General features: G+C 37.3%; 1 protein-coding gene across 1 annotated transcript in view; it reads right to left on the bottom strand.

The window, feature by feature from the left end:
* Nucleotides 1–21,021, bottom strand: part of PACRG (parkin coregulated) — a gene marked incomplete at both ends in the record, with an annotated part of 502,240 nt that overhangs the window by 414,970 nt on the left and 66,249 nt on the right. Inside the window, one exon of the mRNA XM_080700312.1 lies at nucleotides 19,526–19,660. Coding sequence (XP_080556438.1) covers nucleotides 19,526–19,660 — 135 coding nt within the window. The remainder of the gene's footprint in view (nucleotides 1–19,525; nucleotides 19,661–21,021) is intronic.

The raw sequence follows: 21,021 nt of genomic DNA, 5'->3' as shown, positions 1-21,021 counted from the left end.
CAGGTCTCCGTGCAGTTAAGAGTTGGAGCAAAATAAAAAGCTTGGAATCTATCAGTGATGCCACCGGATCTGGAGTTGCCTGTTTAAGTTAAAACATCCTCCCAAAGGACCCAAGAATGTGTGAAATTTTAATTCCTGTCTACCTGTTCACTCAAAGTAACACATTTAACTGGGACATTGTGTGTGTGAGTGTGTGTGTGTGTGTGTGTGTGTGTGTGTGTGTGTGAGTGTGTGTGTATGTGTGTTAGTTACTAAGGGTGGGACCCAGGGGACTTCTACCTCCAGGCTACATCCCCAGCCCAATTTTTAATTTTATTCAGAACACAGTCTCCCTAAGTTGCTGAAAGCCTCACTAAATTGCTAAGGCTAGCTTTGAACTTGCAATCTCCCATCTCAGCCTGCCAAGTACTGAGATTACAGGCAGGTGCCTCCACATCTGGCTTAAGACGTCTTCTCTTTTAATCTTGCATTTAGTCCATCAAACATGGATCACTCAAAGAAGAAAATGTATGGATGTTGCTATATTATAAGAAATGAAGGCAATGAAATAGAAGAAAGAAAACCAGTATCAACCAGCATTCAATCAATAGGCTAGAAAAAAATTTTTTTTTTTTTTTTTTTTTGGTGGTACTGGGATTCCTGAAAGCCCTTCTACCTCCAGGCTACACTCCCAGACCTATTTTATTTATTTGGAAACAGGGTCTACTAAGCCAGTGAGAGTAGCTGGCTGCGAACCAGCGCGATCCTCCTGTCTCCGCCTCCCCAGCGCGGGGATTACAAGCGTGTGCCACCACGCCCGGCACTAGAAACTTTTATAGTATTCTGAAAGCAGACTACAGTTATCTATGAGGATTGGTTCCAGGGTCCCAATGGATACCAAAATACATGGGTGCTCAATTTTCTTTAAAAGAGCAACATATTATTTGCATGTAACCTACACATATTTTCCCATATAGCTAGAATGTATACATATGTTACACTACATTATTTAGGTGATTATGACCAAAAAAAGCCCACATGTGAGTCCAGATGCAATCTTTGCCCTTGAGTATTTGATGCAGCTGGTTAAGTCCACCCATGGATGGAAGGCCAATTGTATGTCCTTTCTTTCTTTTGATTGCTACTACAGAGATACTAGCCCTTTTTAGTCGTTGTTGTTAATGTCCTATAGTATACTCATTTTGTGCTTAGAGTCTACTTAAGTAAATAGGATTAAAAAGAAGTGAAACAGAGTCTTAGGTTCAAAAGAGGGCTTAGGTGTTGATGTCTCACTCAGGAAACACTCTCCCCCCACCAAAAAAAAAAAAAAAAAAAAAAAAAAAAGCTCTAAACTGACAAAGAGCAGACGGAGGCAGGGTTCTCAGACCTCCTTCCGCGCCCTCCTTCCTTCCTTGAAGCAGGTCAGGCGAGGGGTGCCTTTTCTGTCCCTGGGGGAGGAAGGTCCTTGTCTCTGGGGATGAAGGGAACAGCACAGTCTGAGTCTCGCATTTGTCACCCTGGGTCATTCCCAGTGTCCAGTCATACGTCACCACTCTCCACTTCTCACTCAACCTATCACAAACCACACGGGGATCAGCTGTTTCTTTGGGCTTCCTTATGAACGCTCCCATGTCATCTAACACTTAGATCACATCTATTTTCATGCTTGTCTCTTGTCAACCTGTCTTGTTATAGAGCCTCAGCCAGAAATATAAGGATCACAGGACCTGTAAGGACAAAGCATTTCTCCTCCCTTTCAGTGACACCGGGTCTCTCTGTTTCTCAGAATCTGGATTTGATCACATTTCCTTTCAAAAGCATGCTAAGCTATATATTTAAATACCCTTTAAATATTCCATTAGTCTCCCAATAAAAAAAGTAATTTTGATATATTTATACTGCATCTGCTATAAAACTTTCATCAGATTTTACATTAAGGAGCAGATGAACATTTTGTGCTATTAAAGTAATTTTGTAAAGCAAAATACAGTACAAAAATATGTGTACTAGTTAATTACACAAAGTGTAGATTTCTAATATGATAATTTTGATATCAAATTGATTTCTTAAGCACTCTTTTCTACTAATTGTATGGCTGACAATGGGGCAGGCAATTAGTTTATGGTTTCCAAAATACAAGGAATTTTGTGCTATAGTTGCTTTGTACTTCATTCTACCTGAGACTAATTGTGCACACTGCACAGAAGTTTCCATGACTTCCATTGCACCTAATATATTGCAACTACCTGAAATGGATAATGGATGAGAACACACTTAGCATAGGGCATGCCTTTTAATACTGAGCTGCATGTCCTCTCATTTAATTTGATTATTTGCTCAGACAGATCGTATTATGTAATTGCCACAGTAGGTACTTTTCTATGAAAGGAGTAGGTACTTTTATATAACATGAGTTTATATAAATTCATAGTAGGTATACTGTACGAGGTACTTTTATATAAAATAGTAAAAAAAAAAAAAAGTACCTACCATAGTAGGTATGTTTAAATAAAATGCGTCTATACAAAAATGAATACCTAATTACCTGAATCTATCAGATTGTGTCCCTGGAAGCCCATAAACACATCTTCCTTGCACGCCAGGTTTTGTCTTAATGGGAAGCTTGTTTTGGGGTGTCATCTGGAGACAGCACTTTGATACCCAGATACACCTGTTGATAAGTGCCTCATAATTCCCTATTTGCCTTTCTATATCTGATCACTAGTAATAATCTTATATTTAAAATAAAAAAGCCGGGCGTGGTGGCGCACACTTGTAATCCCCGCGCTTGGGAGGCAGAGACAGGAGGATCGCTCAGGTTCGAAGCCAGCCGCGCGCGCTGGCTTAGGAGACCCTGTTTCCAAATAAAAATATAAAAATAGGTCTGGGAGTATAGCCCGGAAGTAGAAGGGCTTCCAGGAACCCCAGTACCACCAATAAATAAATAAATAAATAAATAAATAAATAAATAAATAAAAATAAAAAAGAAGGGATGTATAAAAATTGACCTGTTTGGTGATTTAGGCTTTCTAATACTTCAAGTATTTTTCACAAAGAAAATCTATATTTGTATATACTCACAAAATATTTATGCTGAAATGTACAAAACAGTCATTTGTGATCCTTTAGTGTTTTAGTTGAATAAGAATTTAATTAAAATATAATTAATTCATTAGTGTTGAGTTTTAACTCCAACAATGATTTTCAGTAATTAATAGGTCCTAAAAGCACACCTCTTTTTTTTGTTTTGTTTTCATTGAACTTCCACTTTTTAGCACTTTCTTCTGCTTGATAGAACTACATTTAAAAAAAAAATACCAAGTTAGAACACTATTTTTTTTTTCATGGTACTGGGGCTTGAACCTAGAGGCATTCAACCTCTATGCTATATCCCCAAGCTTTTTTAATTTTTTTGTTTTGAAATAGGGTCTCACCGATTGCTGTGGCTGGCCTTGAACTTGCAATCATTTTGCCTAAGCCTCCCAAATACTGAGATTACAGGTACATGCCACTATGCCCTGCAGAACATTATTTAAAAAATTAAGACAGTATTGCCAAATGACTTTCACTAATGCTCCTTGGTTGACGGAGAATCCTTCGACCACCCTGTGAATCTGTGCCCTCATGATCATCTGTATCTCTTTTTTGTTGTTGTTTTTGTTGTTATTCTCAGTCTTCTCACTGAGCATACCCTTTCTTTTTATTTTTTATTGGTACATTATATTCATACATCATATTGGGGTAAAAAACTTGTATACACATCACCGATTTAACCCCTACCCAATTCCCACCCCCTTCCTTCCCCATCTCTCCTTCCCATGCCTGTTTTAGTGGTTGGCTTCAATATGTTTAAGTACATTGTGTGTTTTAGAGAATTTCCTTCTGCCCCTCCCATCCCCTCATTTAGGTTGTCTTGTTTCCTCCTCTATAGGATTTCCTTTCCATCTAGAGTTCCTCCTATGACCCATTTCTCCTTAGCTTTCACATATCTCTTTTGTTCATCTCACTTTTTTTTTTCATAAAGTTACTACTTGGCAGCCTTTATATTTGCTTGGTGGTTTAGTTTTCCAACGATAATGGAAGCACCATGAGGACTGAGGACCTCTCTGCTCTGCCAATGCTGTATGGAAGCTCTATAGCAGGAACTGGCCCCTGGATGGTGTTCAGGCAATGGCCTTCTCCTGGATGAACAGAGGTCTCTAAAAGTTCCATAACATCAGAAATGGACAGTACCGAGTTGAAAGCAACACATCCACATGATATGGCAAGATCACTAGATTTTAAATAAATGAATTACATTTATCAGCAATAAACAATATTCAGGGAGGTACTACCATAAAGATTCTAAAAGGACTATAAATTGGATTCTGTAAGAAAACATAAACAGAGCTATCACTGATCTATAGGGCTTGAAAATAAAATTAGAAACAGCCATCTTCATTCTTGTTTTATGACTAGATGAAGATTTAAATTAATACTATATTAAATAAACAAAACAGAGAACATTTTAATGAATCATTTGAAACATAAGCTTTAAAATATTTGTTATCTAAGCTGGGCGTGGTGGCGCACGCTTGTAATCCCCATGTTTGGGAGGCGGAGACAGGAAGATTGCACAGGTTCGAAGCCAGCCTCTCTGGCTTAAGAGACCCTGTTTCCAAATAAAATATAAAATCAGTCTGGGAGTGTAGCCTGGAGGTAGAAGGGTTCCATCCCCAGTACCACCAAAAAAAAATAAATAAATAAAAAAAATTGTTATCTATTAGGCATTACAATAGGTCAAAGTTAATAATACCTTGACCTGGTACTTCCAGAATTCACCATCAGGAGAAGAAATGTGAAAATAAATTACTATTTTGTCCAGGAATAAGACTAGTAATAGCATATGCTGGTTTTCTAGTGTGGGTTTTCCATCCAGCCTGGGAAAGTCAGGCAAAATTTTCAAGGGACTGTAACAGCTGAGCTGAGTCTCAACACATGAGCAGCTACCTGGCACAGAGGCTGGGTCAGGGGAGTGGAGGCGATGCAGAAAGGCCCACTGAGCAGGGTTATAAGGCAAGAAGCGAGACAAGGTGTTGTCTGATAATCTACCTGCACCAGGACTTCCGCTGCATCAACTACAAAGCAGCAAGTGAGGAGAAAAACCAGGGCGATTATCTATAAAGCCAGAGTGATGTTTTACTTTAATAAGATGCAAACTTCCATACCAAGGTTTCATAAAAGGTTTTCTTCAGTACAGGTCTATTCCATGGAGGGCATATTCATTAGGCTATGGGGCTCATTACTTCTATAAACTTATCTAAATTCTAATATTATTGACCAGATAAAATATGACTCGTAATATTGCAACTAGCCAGTGTGCCGTACTTTCACCCTTTCTTCTATTTCCCCAGTGGTACACCACAGTCGTCAGGGCCCACATTTCTTCTTCATGAAATGAACCATCTGCTAAATTGCTCCTTGAGAATTGAAGCTAGTCCCAATTGTTAGTTTATTAAATGTAATAAGTTACAGTAATGAAATGTGAAAATTATAACCCACACAGGCAGGAAAAGCTAGAGATTCCTAAACAGAATTATAAAAATCTAAACTTTTGAATTTTTTGACTTGTGGTTTTAATATCACCAGGCTAAGACACTAGTGCTTTTCGCAATGCACTTAAAAATATAAAAAGGGAAATAGGAACATTAATGAGCAATCTCTTTTGTATACATACAAATACTTCTTCACTACCCAAGTGACTCTTCAGAAATAAAAACTAATAATAAATCTTAAGTGATTCTTTCTGTAAAGAAAGATTTTTTGAAATCTTAATTCTTTCTAATCTAGTGTTATGCTTTGTTGGTTTTAAAAAACACTTAACGATGTTTAGTAAAATGTTATACAACTTACTGCAACTGGCAATCATTTAAAGATGCTTTTCAGTTGATAGGTTAGTATTTCTCAAGAGCTTCATGATAACCAGATAAGAATGACGAGAAGGCGGAGGTCATACCACCCTCTTTAATTTGCTACTGAGATTTGCAGAATGAACTTTCAACTTAACTGCAGTACTGAAATGGGAACAAGACACATGTGTACAGATGTGTAAGTACAGGCACATTACATAAATACAACAATGTGAGTTGTGGGTTGGCACAAAGTCTTTCCCTTGTGATGATTTTTTTCCAAATAAAAATGTACTACCTTGAGCAAAAATTTAATTCATGGGTCCATATGTGATCATACACAAAATCATACAGTAAACATCAACTCATTAGATTTGTTTAATAAAAAGTTTTCCATGAAAGGTGCAAACCATATTTTATTTCACTAACATTTTTACATGGGAAAGTTTTAGAGTTACTCTTACATTGGGGCAAGATTATATCTCAACATGGTTCTTTTCTCTATATCTAAGCCAAGATACTAAACTAATTGAGAAAACAATTCTCTAAATCAAGATATTGTACTACTTGAGAAAATAATTCTATAGATTTAATGGAAAGATCTTTGGCCAAAGTGACCCAAAGAAGTATCAGTACTGGATGAAAAGTTTGAATGTGACATAGTCATTCTCGAAAGCAAGAAAAGCAAATACATAGTTCCTAAAATGAAGCGATAATGGCAATATGAAGTGGCAGGCAGTCACCTGCAGAGGAAACTGAAGCCCGAGTCACATATGATGGGTTGACAGCCTGTGTGCTTGAAGTGGATTTAAACTATATAACCTGATAAAGCCAGCGAGAGAAACCATACAGCAAGTAAAAGGTATTATGGAAATAAGAAATGACAGATCTTTTATAGAAACACATATAAATTTCAGAACTGATAGTCACTGAAAATAAATTTGAGAAAATTTCAACAGATAAGTTAACCTATAGATTAAACCTAAACAAAGAAAGTCAATGAACTAGAAGACAGAATTGATGAAATCAACTAGAACACAATAGTAAATTAAAGAAAGAGATTCAGAGACAGGGAGCATATAATGAGAAAGTCCAGCTCGTATTTAACTGGGATTCCAGGTGTATTCAAGCTTAGATCAGATTGAATCCTAAACAGGATACATCTTTAACATTTATAACCTACCTGAATACAAACTAGTGGTATTTATTTCAAAATACAGAATAGAACTTTTTAGTTCGTAATGCCTCGTGGATACTTGATACCTCCACAATGTATGCTTATTTCAGTATGTGACTTATCTTTGACGGTTAATTTTAAATAGAAAATTAACTATTTCTGTAAAGGAATAAATAGAACTGAGGTAGGAGAAAAATAAAGTGTCAGCAAATGCATTCACTGAAATAGACAGAATTTATGAAATAGTAAAAATATTGTAGAATCTCTAAAAGATATGTCTATTGAAATGATTTGACCCCAATCATTAAAGCAGCAAATGTTCAATACATACTGTATGATAATTAAGTATTTATGATCTATGCAAGCGGAAGCGATTTGTCTTAGAATTTGCTATGAGCCATTTGGACACTTTTCAGTCTCTTCTTAAGTAGTCATCTAGTGGACAAGCTTCCTCAGGTCAGAAAGCATGTCAGCCACTTACAGGGCCCAGAGCAGTGTTTGCCCATTATAAGCACACGATGCTTGATGAACAGACAGGTCACCATTGACCACGCATGAGTGAGATCAGCCTATTCTACATTATTGCAGCGCAGAAAATAATATACAAAAATAAGAGTCAGTGGTTTAAATAGCATATTGCCAGGAATCTGTGACACGGTGTCTCCTAACATACCATGGAATTATCTCTGAAGATACAAAAAAGTGAAAAATTCAACATGTGTTTGAAAACTTGTATGATAATGAGTGCACAGGCAGAGCTGAAAGCAATCTCTCTAGATAATGAGGCAAAAGGAACCAGATTGGAAAACCATTATTCATAGTGAACCCATGATTGGCAGCCCGAGGCACTAACCAAAAGTATGTAGGTGGCTTACATCCTTTCTCCAACTTCTTTCTCCAACTTCCTCCACTTCTATGTCAGAAATATAAGGTCTTTGTAATGGTTTGGGATTTCATAGGGGGCAGACGGTCATGTCTGAGGTGGGCTTAGTGGAGGAGGAAGTCCCTGGGGTATGGTCTGGGGGGTACGGGTGGGTCATCCTCTCTCCTCTCTCTCTCCTTCCTGGCCTCTATGATATGAAGCAGAGCCCTTGCTCTTCCCTTCTCTGCTTCCCAGCACCATGCCCTGAGCTCTGCAGGCCTGACATGGGCTGAATCTCCAGAATTGTTAGAAAGAAAATAAATCTCTTCTAAATTGTGTGTGGTCAATCTTATTGAGTCACAGAAGTGAGACTACTGACTGAAAGAGCCTGGAATAAACTGGGGTGGGAGAGACGGGTAGGAGAGAAGTCGACCTCCAACCTGCTACCGTGAAGCAGCTGCTCTTTAAGACAAAGAGCTGCCCGCTTCATCTCACCTCCATCACCGCCACTACTCTGCATCTATGCAGTGCGTTCTCCTTCAGAACACAACTGAGCACTGAACAGGGAGTAAGGATAGAGACTTAGAAGCAGTAATAGACTGATAGTAAAGACAGTAAACACACAAGGAAGCTCTTCTAGTAGTTTAAACAAATGAAACAAAGAAAATAATGAAAGACAATGATAGCAACGATAGGACAGAGTGTAACTACTTAGTCCACAAACACTTCCTTCTAAGAGTGGAAATAGAAAGATTGTAAAAAATAACAATCAATGATAGTACAAAATAAAACTTTCCTCAGTTGAGAAAAACTTCAAATAAGTAGGCAAGAAGCTGGACATATTAAAGAAAGAATAAATGAAAACAAAAACATAAATAGAAGCAACTGGTAGTTATGCAAAATTAGTGCAATTACCCAGGCTGCCAAATAAAACAAACAATGTAACAAAAACAGATTCCTAGCCAGGCATGGTGGAAATGGTGGCACATGTGTGTAATTCCAGTAGTTGGGAAGCTGAGACAGGAGGATCCCATGTTTGTGGTCAGCCTCAGAAACTTACTGACGTTCTCACAATTTAGTGAGGGCTTGTTTCAAAATAAAAAATAAATAGGGCTGGGGATGTAGCTGAAAGGTAGAACACCATATGGTTTCAATCCTGATTTTTAAAAAATCCAAGAAAGACCAAAAGAGAGAGAAGAAAGGACATAATCATTCAAAGGAATAAAAATTAGACTAATACTAATTTATACATAGAAATTAAAAATTATATTAAAATATATTCAAGGATTTCAGACTATTAAATCCTTAAATTTTTATATAAAATTTCTGAAAGATATAAACGAACAGAGAGAAACATATAAATAAGAACTCAAGATTTAAGAATCTACGGCCAGAAAAATTTTCCTTTACTTACACTGAAACCCAATCTTTGAAATTCTGTAGAATTATTTGTTATAAAGAAGATGTTTTAGATTAGAGACCAAGATGGACATTTTAATGATTCTGTCAACCGTCAATCCATTTCTACATTTTTTTTCTAGTAGCAAGAAATATGCTTCCTATATAATACACTTTTTTCTTTATAGTTTGTGTTCTTTTCAAAAATGTGCCGACATGCTCATAATGATAAATACATGTACATTTGAACATTACTAAAGAAAAAAGGCAGGCACAGTCTTAATAAAGTAGAGCTGTACAAGAGAATGTGTTGGCATGTATCTTTTTCTAAGATCTTATCAATGACCACTGAGAACTTAAGATTTCTTATTTAAAATGTTTTTTTGTTATTGTTATTACATGGGAGATAACTATTAATATTTCTGTGGCAGTATGTGCACTATTAATATCCTCCTTTCAAGTCAATCCTTGAATGTTCCTCTGAGTGCCTCAGAAACAAAGTAAAAAAAAAAAACAACAACAAAGTAAAAAAAAAAATATGATCCTCTGAGTGCCTTAGAAACAAAGTAAAAAAAAAAAAAAACAACAAAGTAAAAAAAATATATGTAGAAAAAAATGAAAAGAGACATATCAGGATGGATTTTATCTTCTGTACATATTTTATAATTAAGAAATTTACAATATGAGCATGTATTAATTTTAAACTAGAAAAATCCAGAACAACTAAGAATTAAGTACATACAACTTTGTATTCTATATAACAACAACTATTTTTCAAAAGTATTGTCAATGCTATCATTCTAGTGCTGTGAAAGATAAAGTGTAAATACTTTCAGAAATGATAATACTTGTATTCAGTGAATGATAGAATAGTGATTTATTTATTTTTGCTCTTCAGTATTTTCTTATTCTATAAGATAAACATGTACAGACTATATTTAATGTATAGAGTTCAGCTGATTAGCCCATCAGTAATTTTTACATAAACTTTCAAGGTTAAAATAGCTTTATTTATTTATTTATGTATTTATTTATTTATTTATTTATTTGTGGTACTGGGGTTCCTGGAAGCCCTTCTACCTCAGGGCTACACTCCCAGACCAATTTTTTTTTCTTTTTCTTTTTCTTTTTTTTTTTTTGGAAACAGGGTCTCTTAAGCCAGCGCGGTTGGCTCTGAACCTGCGCGATCCTCCTGTCTCTGCTTCCCAAGCACGGGGATTACAAGCGTGCGCCACCACGCCCGGCTAAAATAACCTTATTTTTGATTAAGGGAAAAAAAATTCTTAAAATTGTGACCTCAAATATAGATTTAATTGATATGATTATTCATTAACATTATATTTAGATTTTACCTAAAAGAAAAGGAGAAGTTTTAATATAACTACCTGGTGTTGAAAATTCACCTATGCAGCTTTAATCTGAAGAGACACTGACCAATTCTAAATAAACATGTGTGTTTTTTTTCATGATCACACTGTTAATCTGATTCCATTTGTCATCTCCCGAAGAACTTTTGCTTTTGACTGTGTTTCTGTGAAGAGTAGGGCTATATGTTAATAAGACAGAGAGGGGAATATTTGTTAGATTACTAATTGGAATAGAACTGTAGATTCACCTCCCAGACAGACACAGAAGATTCATCAAAGACCTATTTGTGTCCCCAAACAGATCTTTCTGACAAGCAGCCCCGTCCAGGTGCAGTGTAAAGGTTAGAGTACTAATATTTCTAAGTGGCAACATTTGCTGCTAGGACAGTGGCAGCATTCTAATTTCTTCTGAGATATTAAGTGACAATGTGCTATCTCACCCGTGTCACCCTTAACACTACCAAGACCTCTCCTACTTTTCCACAGCGGTGGTCGCCCAACCTAAGGAGCAGGAATGATTTGTTTTTCTTCTGGTTGTCAGTCTACTGAGATCTGAAACTTACAACACTGTGTGTTTCCCCTTGGGTCCCTGGTAATGTGAATTGTCTTTAGCCAATGCCTAACAAATCACTGTCACAGAGCAGCAGTCGACCTTTCTTTTCAATCTATGCACTTTCCAGGAGTTATAAATCAGTTGACTTTCAAGCTCGATGAGATGGCATATGCCCTAGTTTGAAGAACAGATGGAGGCTTGGGGGAAAATTGTTTCTGCAGGCTTGCTACAAGCAGCTCTGCTCCATAAAAGTGAACCATTCGCACTAATTTCTCACATAAATTATACAGGCAGCAGGGAGCACCAGCCCATTCAGCAGAAAATCTTTCATCCAGCTTCAGAGGTCATCTAGCCAATCTGAATTAAAGTTATTTCCGATACATGGCGCATGTCTATGCTGTACACATTAAGACCTAGCAAGGGACAGCAAATAAAAGAATGGGATACATTGTATATGCAATCCCCTCCTCCAAAGACACAGACTAGTACATTAATTGCCAAAGGATTTTTTTTCAAGACTGTCTATTAATTAATCACAGAGGAACAAAAATGAGGTAAATTGTCACTTCTCTTATGAAATTTGACTTCCAAATTCTACTAAGGCCTGTTATCCAAACTTGAGCTTTGGAAGTTATCAAAAAAGAAATAGAACCCCAAGACCATTCCAAGAGAATACTTATTCTTTATGTGAAACAAATTATTCAGCTCAAATAAATTTGCCTACAAGACTTCAAAAATCAATATCAGTTTTACCTTAGGGGCAATAGACATAACATTATTTTTAATACTTAAGAAATTGAAGCATTATAAATTGAAGGTACCAAAGGACTGAATTATAAATCAAAATTATGCAATTTTGTGAATGTACCAATGGCAAATGGATCAGGTATCATTATATCCTAGTGTTACTTTAAAATGAAATAATATTTACAGATAGTGAGCTACCATGGTTTGGGACTGATTTTAATTGTAAAAAAAAAAATTAGTGTATACTTTAACAATAATTATATTATATAACTATATCTGCTACCAGGAAATTATAAGTTATGTCAATGAAAACAGTCATACTGCTGGTGCTTTATATAGTTCATGAATACCGATGCTGCTGAGGACTAAGAAACCCTGGGAAGAAGAAGAAAACACCCAGAAGAGATGTCAGTCGGTCAACACGGAATTGGAAGGTGTGGTTAAGCCACCAACAGTAGATGTTTTTAAAGACTGATTTAAATATTTTAGTTAATTTTTATGCACATCATTTTCTTTAAGTTGAACATACATCCTTAGCCATTAAGAAAAAAAAATAATCTTGTCTGCCATTTTGAAAGTAAAATAAAGATGTAGTCACTGGGAACACAGGCATAATTCAAGACTCATGAGGACATTTCAATTTCCCCCCCAAAAACTACCACATGAAATCCTGGGCCCACAGCATCGTGGATTCCTATTAAACTTGATGCTCTGCTCTAGCCATTTGCTTCCAGAGGACACGGTCTCTTCACCAAACTTCTACTCAACATTTGCCATTTGAAGCATTTTGTGAACATTTCAAATACAGTTGTTTTAGTAATTCTGAAACAAAATTTCTTTGAATTTCCATTATTGAAAAGTATTGTGGAAACCAACCAGGACACTGCTGTCACTCACAGATAATGAAGGTGAGGCCCAGAGCATGAGTAACGTGGCCACAAAACGGTGTGTAAGAAATCACTGCTTAAAAAAATTAGCTCTAAACCAGGTGTGGTGGCACACGCTTGTAATCCCAGCATTCAGAGGCGGTTTGCCGACAGGCTTAGCCACTTAGTGAGGTCCTTTGCAACTCAGTGAAATCCTGTTTCAAAATAAAGAATAATAAAAATAGGGCTGGGGGTGTACCTCGGAGGTACAGTGCTCCTGGGTTCCATTCCCACTACCAACAAAACAAAACAAAACAAAAAAACCATCAGCTCTAGTGCACTTTGCTTTTATGGAACAAATATCATGGGGGCACCTGCTCTATGATAGATACTTTCCTAAGTATTAGGATAAAAGGATTCTGCAAAGATCCCCACCTCCAAAGACTTCAGGACATGCCTATTTTTCTTAACCTTTTTATTGGGGTCCGTTTTAACTCTCTATCTGGTTTCTTACCTTCTGTATTCTTTCTTATTATGCTAATTTTGTGTATCTTATAGTGATTTGTAAAATAACTTAAAATTGAATTTGGAATAATGTGGGGGTATAAATATTCAAGTCATAAGAGTTTATTGATAAAAATACTAGAAAAGTATATTTATAGTTATCTGGTTAACAATATTCAAGAAATCATTTTCTTTATGGAGAAACAAAGTCTTATAATCTAAGTTTAAAACAATAGGCATCTGTATCCTTAATATTCCAATCTCTTGGGACTTAGGTTTTGGAGGAGAAATTATATGCATCTCTAAGGGGCCAGCGAGGATTTTGGCAGTAAGATTAAGTCTGTTCTCATGCAAACCTGCTTGTGCTCTCCTATGGTTTTTGTAGTCTAATTTCAATATCAGTTGATACTGAAAATCTTTTACATATCAAAGAAATGGGGAAAAACAGAAACGCAGAAATGTTCCTGGAAAAATGTTCCTTTGAACGAGGGCCACCTTGATACTGCTGAGTGGGGCTTATGAGGGGCTCAGAGGACAGAGGAAATGTACGGTGCGTTTGAGCTTCTCTCTTTGAGAGGATATGAGAGGTTTGTGATCTTGTTGCATCTATAATAGAATTGGTATGATCCTGATTTGCCCAGGGGGCTATAGAGTATCTATCTATTCTTGTTCTAATCTGTTTAATATATGGAACATCCTTATACCTGTGAATTAGAATTTTAGTGGAAATCAAGACTTTCTTAGTGAATGAATGTCACAGTCACATAGCATAGTGTCATGGACAGATGAAGACAGGACTTCAATCAACATCTACTACAGTGCCCGTGAGGTAAAGAATTCAGAGACACTTTAGTGTATTTGTAGCTCTTTTCATGTCTAAAATAAGAAAATGCTTTATAATATAGTAGTTTTTAAATTCAAATTTACTTATGATATGTATACATATATATGTTTTAATTTTTTACTTTTTTGTGGTGCTGGGGATTTAGCCTAGGGATGTGCAAGCTACACTCTCCTCCCTATTTTGTTTTTTAATTGAAAACAGAGTCTCACTAAGTTGCTGAGGCTAGACTTGAACCTGTGATCCTCCTTTCTCAGCCTCCTAAGTCCTGAGGCTACAGGCATGTGCAGAATATACATATATATTTTTTTCAAGGGCTTAGTTAAAGTGATTACTTTAGAATAATTTGCATTCCCATGCCATTTAAAACTGTGGCGGGGAATCGGAATTCACAATAAGATGACGGATCTCTAGTGCTACAGGAACCATAGCTGTGTTCCTAAATGTGCAAGTGAGAGTTTTTGACTCCAAGCTCCTTCAGGAAAATGCTTCAAATGGCCTCAGAGTCCTGCAAATGGAGAATTAAGTGGGCTCCTGACTCCTTTTCCCCAAATCAGCCCTGGAAAACTCTAGGGAAGAACACAGATCCCAGAAAGGGGGAACAAAAGGGAAAGGAGAAGGAGGAAGAAGAGGAAAAGCAGGAGCAAGAAGAGAAAGGAAGGAAGAAGTGAAAAGGAAGAGGAAGAGGAGGGGGAGGAGGAGGAAGAGGAGAAGGAAGAGGAGGAGGAGGAGGGGGAAGAGGAGGAGGAGCTCCTGGGAGGCTTGGGAGCTTTCTTAAACTGAGCAGGGAGGAGCAGCAGTGAGGGCTACCAGGAGGCAGAGGCGCTGTGTACACCCCTCAGCATCTCACATTTCCTCCACAACGCATGCTCTGACCCTCGGTCTAGACCTCCTCTCCACCACAGGGCGCCTCCTGCATCTGTGGCTGCCTTCCCTCCTGTTCAAGCAGAGGAGTGGAAATGAACAGTGCTCCGCACAGATCACAAGTTCAAGTTTTTTTCCTCTAGAATCTCCATATGGGAAACCTTTAGGTAGAGCCCCACCCATCGCCACCCCCACTAGTATCCTTGTTGTTCTTATCACAAAAGTACAGGAAGGTAAAGAAAGGGAATTTAAGATGAGAGGACTCAAACTCAATTTGAAAACTTCCATTGTTCAAGCTCATGACCTGCTGTGTAGCTGAGCCAGCTTGCCTAGACCTTCTTCACTGCAGTGCCAACAATGTGATGGACACTGAACACAGAAGCCACAGAAAAATCAGTTCCATTTCTGACTGTAGCAGAGTACAGTGGCATACACCTACAGTACTGATCGTTGGGAGGCTGAGGTGGGAGGATTGCAAATTTGAGTTCAGCCTCAGCAACGCAGTCAGACCCTGTCCCAAAATATAAAAATAAAAAGAGTTGGGAGACTAACTCAGTGGTACAACACCCCTGGGTTCAAACCCTAAATTCCCAATTGTCCTCTTCCCCCCCATACACACACATGAAAAAAAGGAAAAATGTGGAAAAAGTAACAGATTAAAACATTTTAAGTAGTCATTATGCTTTTTGTAGCTCTAAACATTGATAATCAATAATGGTTTAGCCGCATTTAGAAAATGCAGTTTTTAAAAATAACAATGTATTCCAGAGTTTCCCTGGTAGATTCCATATTGCGGGTCAGATCTATTTATCTCTCATACATAATAAACTGGTCATTGACAAGTAGACAAATTTTGCTGCAAATATTTTGTAAAACTTTTCTCATATTCTCAAAGTATTTATGATAAGGTCAGACAATCATAACAAAATGTGTATTTATATGTCCTATTTTTCCATCTTAATAATAATTCTTACATCTGGGTAACAGATGCAGACATTTATTTTTACTGCCATCATCTTAATCTATAACTATTTCATCTAATACAGTAATCATATGGCTATTAAAATACATGAAAATTATAGAAAATTAAAACTTAAGTTTCTCAGTCTCAGTAGGCACATTTCAAGAACATAATGGCCACACCTGGCCAGTTGTGCTGTGTCAGACATGGCAAAGGTAGGACATTCCGTCCCTGCAAGAAGTCGTGTTGGATACTGCTCCGATGTCAGAGATCCCCTAAGTAGACTGAACAGGAGAGATGACGGGATTCAGCCGCCATACTGCTTCTCCTTGTGGAACAAATGGCCCTCTGTACTTGCACTCAACTATTTTGTCAGTTCAGAATGTGGACTGAGAAATCCAGGCATGCAGAGACATTTACTTATCTGTAACTCTTCTATTTTCTTTTTTTTTTTTTTTTGGTGGTACTGGGGTTCCTGGAAGCCCTTCTACCTCTGGGCTACACTCCCAGGCCTATTTTTACATTTTTATTTGGAAACAGGGTCTCCTAAGCCAGCGCGCGCGGCTGGCTTCGAACCTGCGCGATCCTCCTGTCTCTGCCTCCCAAGCGCGGGGATTACAAGCGTGAGCCACCACGCCCGGCAACTCTTCTATTTTCTGACTTAGGTTACTTATGAGATAATCCCATAGAGTCCTCTTATTATTTCAAAAAATATATGATGGTTAGCCAGGCGTGGTGGCGCACACTCATAATCCCAGTACTTAGGAGGCCGAGACAGGAAGATCATAGGTTCACAGCCAGCCTCACTACTTAGTGAGCCCCTCCACAACTTAGTGAGAACCTGTTTGAAAATAAAGAATAAAAAATAGGGCCGGGGTGTAACTTAGAGGTAAAATGCCCCTGGGTTCCATCCCCAATATCACAAAAAGAGAACATATGATGGTTTCTAATACAGTAATCATGGGGTCAACCGATCCTGAACAAGGAGAATTTGGAGTCTTGGGAGGGAGGCCTGTACTACTAACTTTACATACTGTGAAATGACCCTGAAAGATGGGGAGAGAGCCTGCATCCTGGTTTAGGGCAAGGAATCCAAAGTATATTTCAGAGTCACAGGCCTCTCAAAATTCTTAAAGAAGAAATGGATCTTCTTATCACTTGATGATGTATGCCATGTCAGATATTGACCTCCCTGCCCCAGGGTCCCTAGACTACTGTCCAGAGAAGCGGTGAAGACAGCCTCTTCCTGGGGAAGCTCTGCTACTCAATCGTCAGTAAGGGATGCATGGGCTAGGTTTGCTGATACCTGCACTCTGCCCTTACGGCGTACACAGAATGCACAGAGCAAGCGTGAGTGTTCACGTTTTGCTTTGAGGCTGAGAGAACGGAACCCTGCTTTCTTCAACATTCAAGTCCCCTTCCTTGGGAATGACATCCTGAATATGTCCCCGACTCCCGTTTAGCATGATCACAGCAAATGCTCCAGTGAATAAATATGAATACATTGAGAGGTTGTTCACAGTGGATGTCTATAGATGCCTTATTTTCAGTGTATAGCAATGCAATTGGAACATTACAGTAAAGCCCTAAAAGACAGATGTCCACAGGTTCTAGAATAAGATGTTTTCCTAAATTTATGCTATTATACTACCAGTGACAGAAATAAATTGCTTCCTCTTTATTATTACATTTAGCTTGCCGAATTAGTACTGTAATCAATAGTAGCTTAAAAGAATACAACCATAAAAAGGAAAGCAGCTTTTATCCTCACTGACTGTTACATTACAAATATAAGGCAATATGTTTTATCCCATATTTTTATTAATAACTTAATTTCTCTTTTGTGGTGCTAGGGTTTGAACCCAAAGGCATTCTACCACCAAGCTACAACCCCAGTCATATTTTATTTTTATTTTTGAAACAGGGTCTCACTAGGTTGATGAGAATCTCATTACTTGATGAGGCTGTCTCAAACCTGTGACCCTCTAGTCTCAGCCACCCAAATGACTGGGATTACAGGTGTGCGCCACCACACCTGGCTTAGTAGTTTATTTTTCAGGAGGGTTTTTCTAGTCCCTTGGCATTTCTACAAGTTACTCAAAATTATTTGGACACATCAAAATAAATCTGTATTAATAGTTCCCATTAGTCCAATTTATGTATAGATTATAATTACTAAAAACACAAAAATCATTTAATACTTATAAGAAATTATGACATGTTCTTTTACTCAATAGAAATTAGAATTTTAGGAAATTCCACTCTCTTGCTAAAAATTTACAAAGGCTAAATAATATCACCACATTTTTATTTGCAATTTAGAATAATTCTAAGTTCTATAGCTCAACATCAGATGGCCGCTCAAGATTTTAAAATGTTTGCTAATAATATGAAAGTATTTAAAAGATACACTGGATATAATGCAAACAATTCTTTCAGCCTTTCTATAGAGGAGAAAAACATTTGACGCATCTTTCCAAGCGTTTTACTTTGATAAATTCTTCCATTTGATAAGTTACTTGACTTTTCAACACTTTTTCATTACTAATTACAAACAATTCCTGCATTCACCTTCAGACACAACCACTGGACTCTAGTTAATATGTCAGCTGCTTAATTTAACTGATGTTTGGCCAGCAATTTTCATTTTCCTTAACCTGATGTGATATTTAAACGTAAGCAATTGCTTTGCTGTCTTTAGACCGAGAAGCCCTTCGAGCTGATAAAAATCACCACAAGCAAAGTCATTGGTAACAAAAATAATTAAATCGCCAAAGCGGCTAGAGATCAGCATTCATTTTTCAAATTAAATGTAAAAGCCTTCTCCATTTAAGAGATTGGCAAGTTTTTACAAATAACATCAGTGAGCTTTTTAGAAAGAAACACAGCCACATTCGGATGGAGTCATTAGGCAATACATTTATTTTGAAGCCAATTAACCTTTTGTCAGAAAAATGTCGTGCGGTAATGGCTTGGCGGTGGAGGTCAGCTCTAACGGGCGGGATGACAGCCCTGCGCGGGACGCGCGCCCGGGCAGAGCAGAGCCAGGATGCGGAGCAGCCTGCTTTTGTATTCTGCTCCGCCTTTCCAGGGAGCAGACCATCCTGACCTATCCACTTAGGTAATTAAAGCTTCCATTTGAAAGTGTCCTGCAGGAAGGTGAAATTTGGGGGAGATAAATGGCTGTTGCTCCCTGCATCCAGCCGCCGGTTCCATCATTTGATGGACTGCCTGAAACAGGCCGGGCTGCCAGGTTCTCATAAAAATAGAGATGAATCGGGCAGCAGACAATTCTCCAAGGCAAAGCAGCTCTGTCATTTTCTTCGTTGCAGGCTGTAATCTAATTGTTAGTCAAGGTGGATGGCTGACACGGGGGGCTTTCTCTAAGAGCTTACCCACCAACTTCCATTTGCTGAGAAATTACTCGAGTTTATTTACTTAGCAGCCAAGTTTGTTTGGCACCGGGAGATGTCACTTCAGTGAGCGCAGCTGGCTGTCACGGCTGTGCCCTGACTTACCTTCCAGGCTATCTTGTTCCCTTTCGAATCATGCTCAAGGGCAATTGGGAAGTCTCCTCGCTCATAAAATTTTCGAAATGCTGTGGGCTTGGTTGGTCTTTCTTTAAACGCCCCTGCGGCTGGAGGGCCTCGCACCTTGAAGCAAAAAAAGAAAAAAAAAAAAAATAGCCATCAGGTTTTAAAGCATATTAAAGAAATCTCCAGCAATGATAACGTTTTTTCTTCTCCTTTTTTTTTTTAAGATTCTCAGTTTGTAAGAATATTATGGAAGATAAAGACTAAATTACCTAATGAGGGACAATAGAAATCTTACACTAAACTAACATCTGGGGAAGAAAATTATCTTATAATCACCATTATGGTTCTACTTGGTTACAAGGTACTTTAGAAAACCTTCCTAGGAAAATCACTTAAAATATTATAAGGAAGAGCAGCCTGACTTTATGTTTAAGAAAAACATTTTAATAGATCGACCTAAGCTCAGTGTTAAAACTTTTAAGGTTTCTAATAATTATTAATTTAAAACTCAGGTCTAATATGCATTGAGAATTACTGAAGTAATAGATTTAAAATATTTCTTTTTAATTTTTCTACCTATACATAAAATGATATGTGTATTTCCTTATGAGTACTAGCAAAAATTATAAAATATGTTATAAAATTAATGATAAATGAAGGAGTTGATAAAAAGAAAAGGTGTCATACTATGTATGTACAGCATACATTTGGTAATATAAGTTCATGAGAAAGCAATATTATAAAAATTTATGAGACTATTTTACCTCAAAAACTAGTTTTTATTTTAAGAAATATTTCCTATAGAATTATTTATATTGAGCACATCTTTTTGGTGGTTTTTTTTGGGGGGGTGTTGGTGGTACTGGGGTTCCTGGAAGCCCTTCTACCTCCAGGCTACACTCCCAGACCTATTTTATACTTATTTATTTTTGGAAACAGGGTCTATTAAGCCAGCGCAGGTGGCTTCGAACCTGCGCGATCCTCCTGTCTCCACCTCCCAAGCACGGGATTACAAGCGTGCGCCACCACGCCCTCATTATTTATATCTGAACTAATTCACCAAGTTATAAAATTCAGAGTAATAATTTAACTATTTATAAAATGATAGTCTACTGTATAGTTTCATATAGATTGTTTTATACTGTATTGTTTCACATAGTCTAAACTGATTCTCTGATAAAACAGTATTAATCATCTTATGCATTAACTTAATAGAATCATGATTATTTCACTAACACTGAATATGGACAGATTAGCAAATAATTTATTTGTTATATTAATTTGTGATAGTTTCATTACATGTTAACAAACGCATTAAAATTTCCATAACAATGTAAAGACATGAACACATTATATCTAACATAAGTATAAAAAGTAATATTTCAAATGAAGTGAGTATTGAGGAATATTCAGATGATGGAATGCTGAGATGGACTTGGCAAGTGAGCTAACACAGGCATTGATTAAGTTCAGCACTT

Source organism: Muscardinus avellanarius (genome assembly GCF_963383645.1).
Source record: "Muscardinus avellanarius genome assembly, chromosome: 8".
NCBI lineage: Eukaryota > Metazoa > Chordata > Mammalia > Rodentia > Gliridae > Muscardinus > Muscardinus avellanarius.
The sequence above is the reverse complement of the archived record's forward strand: the minus strand, read 5'-3'. Positions and strand labels throughout refer to the sequence as shown.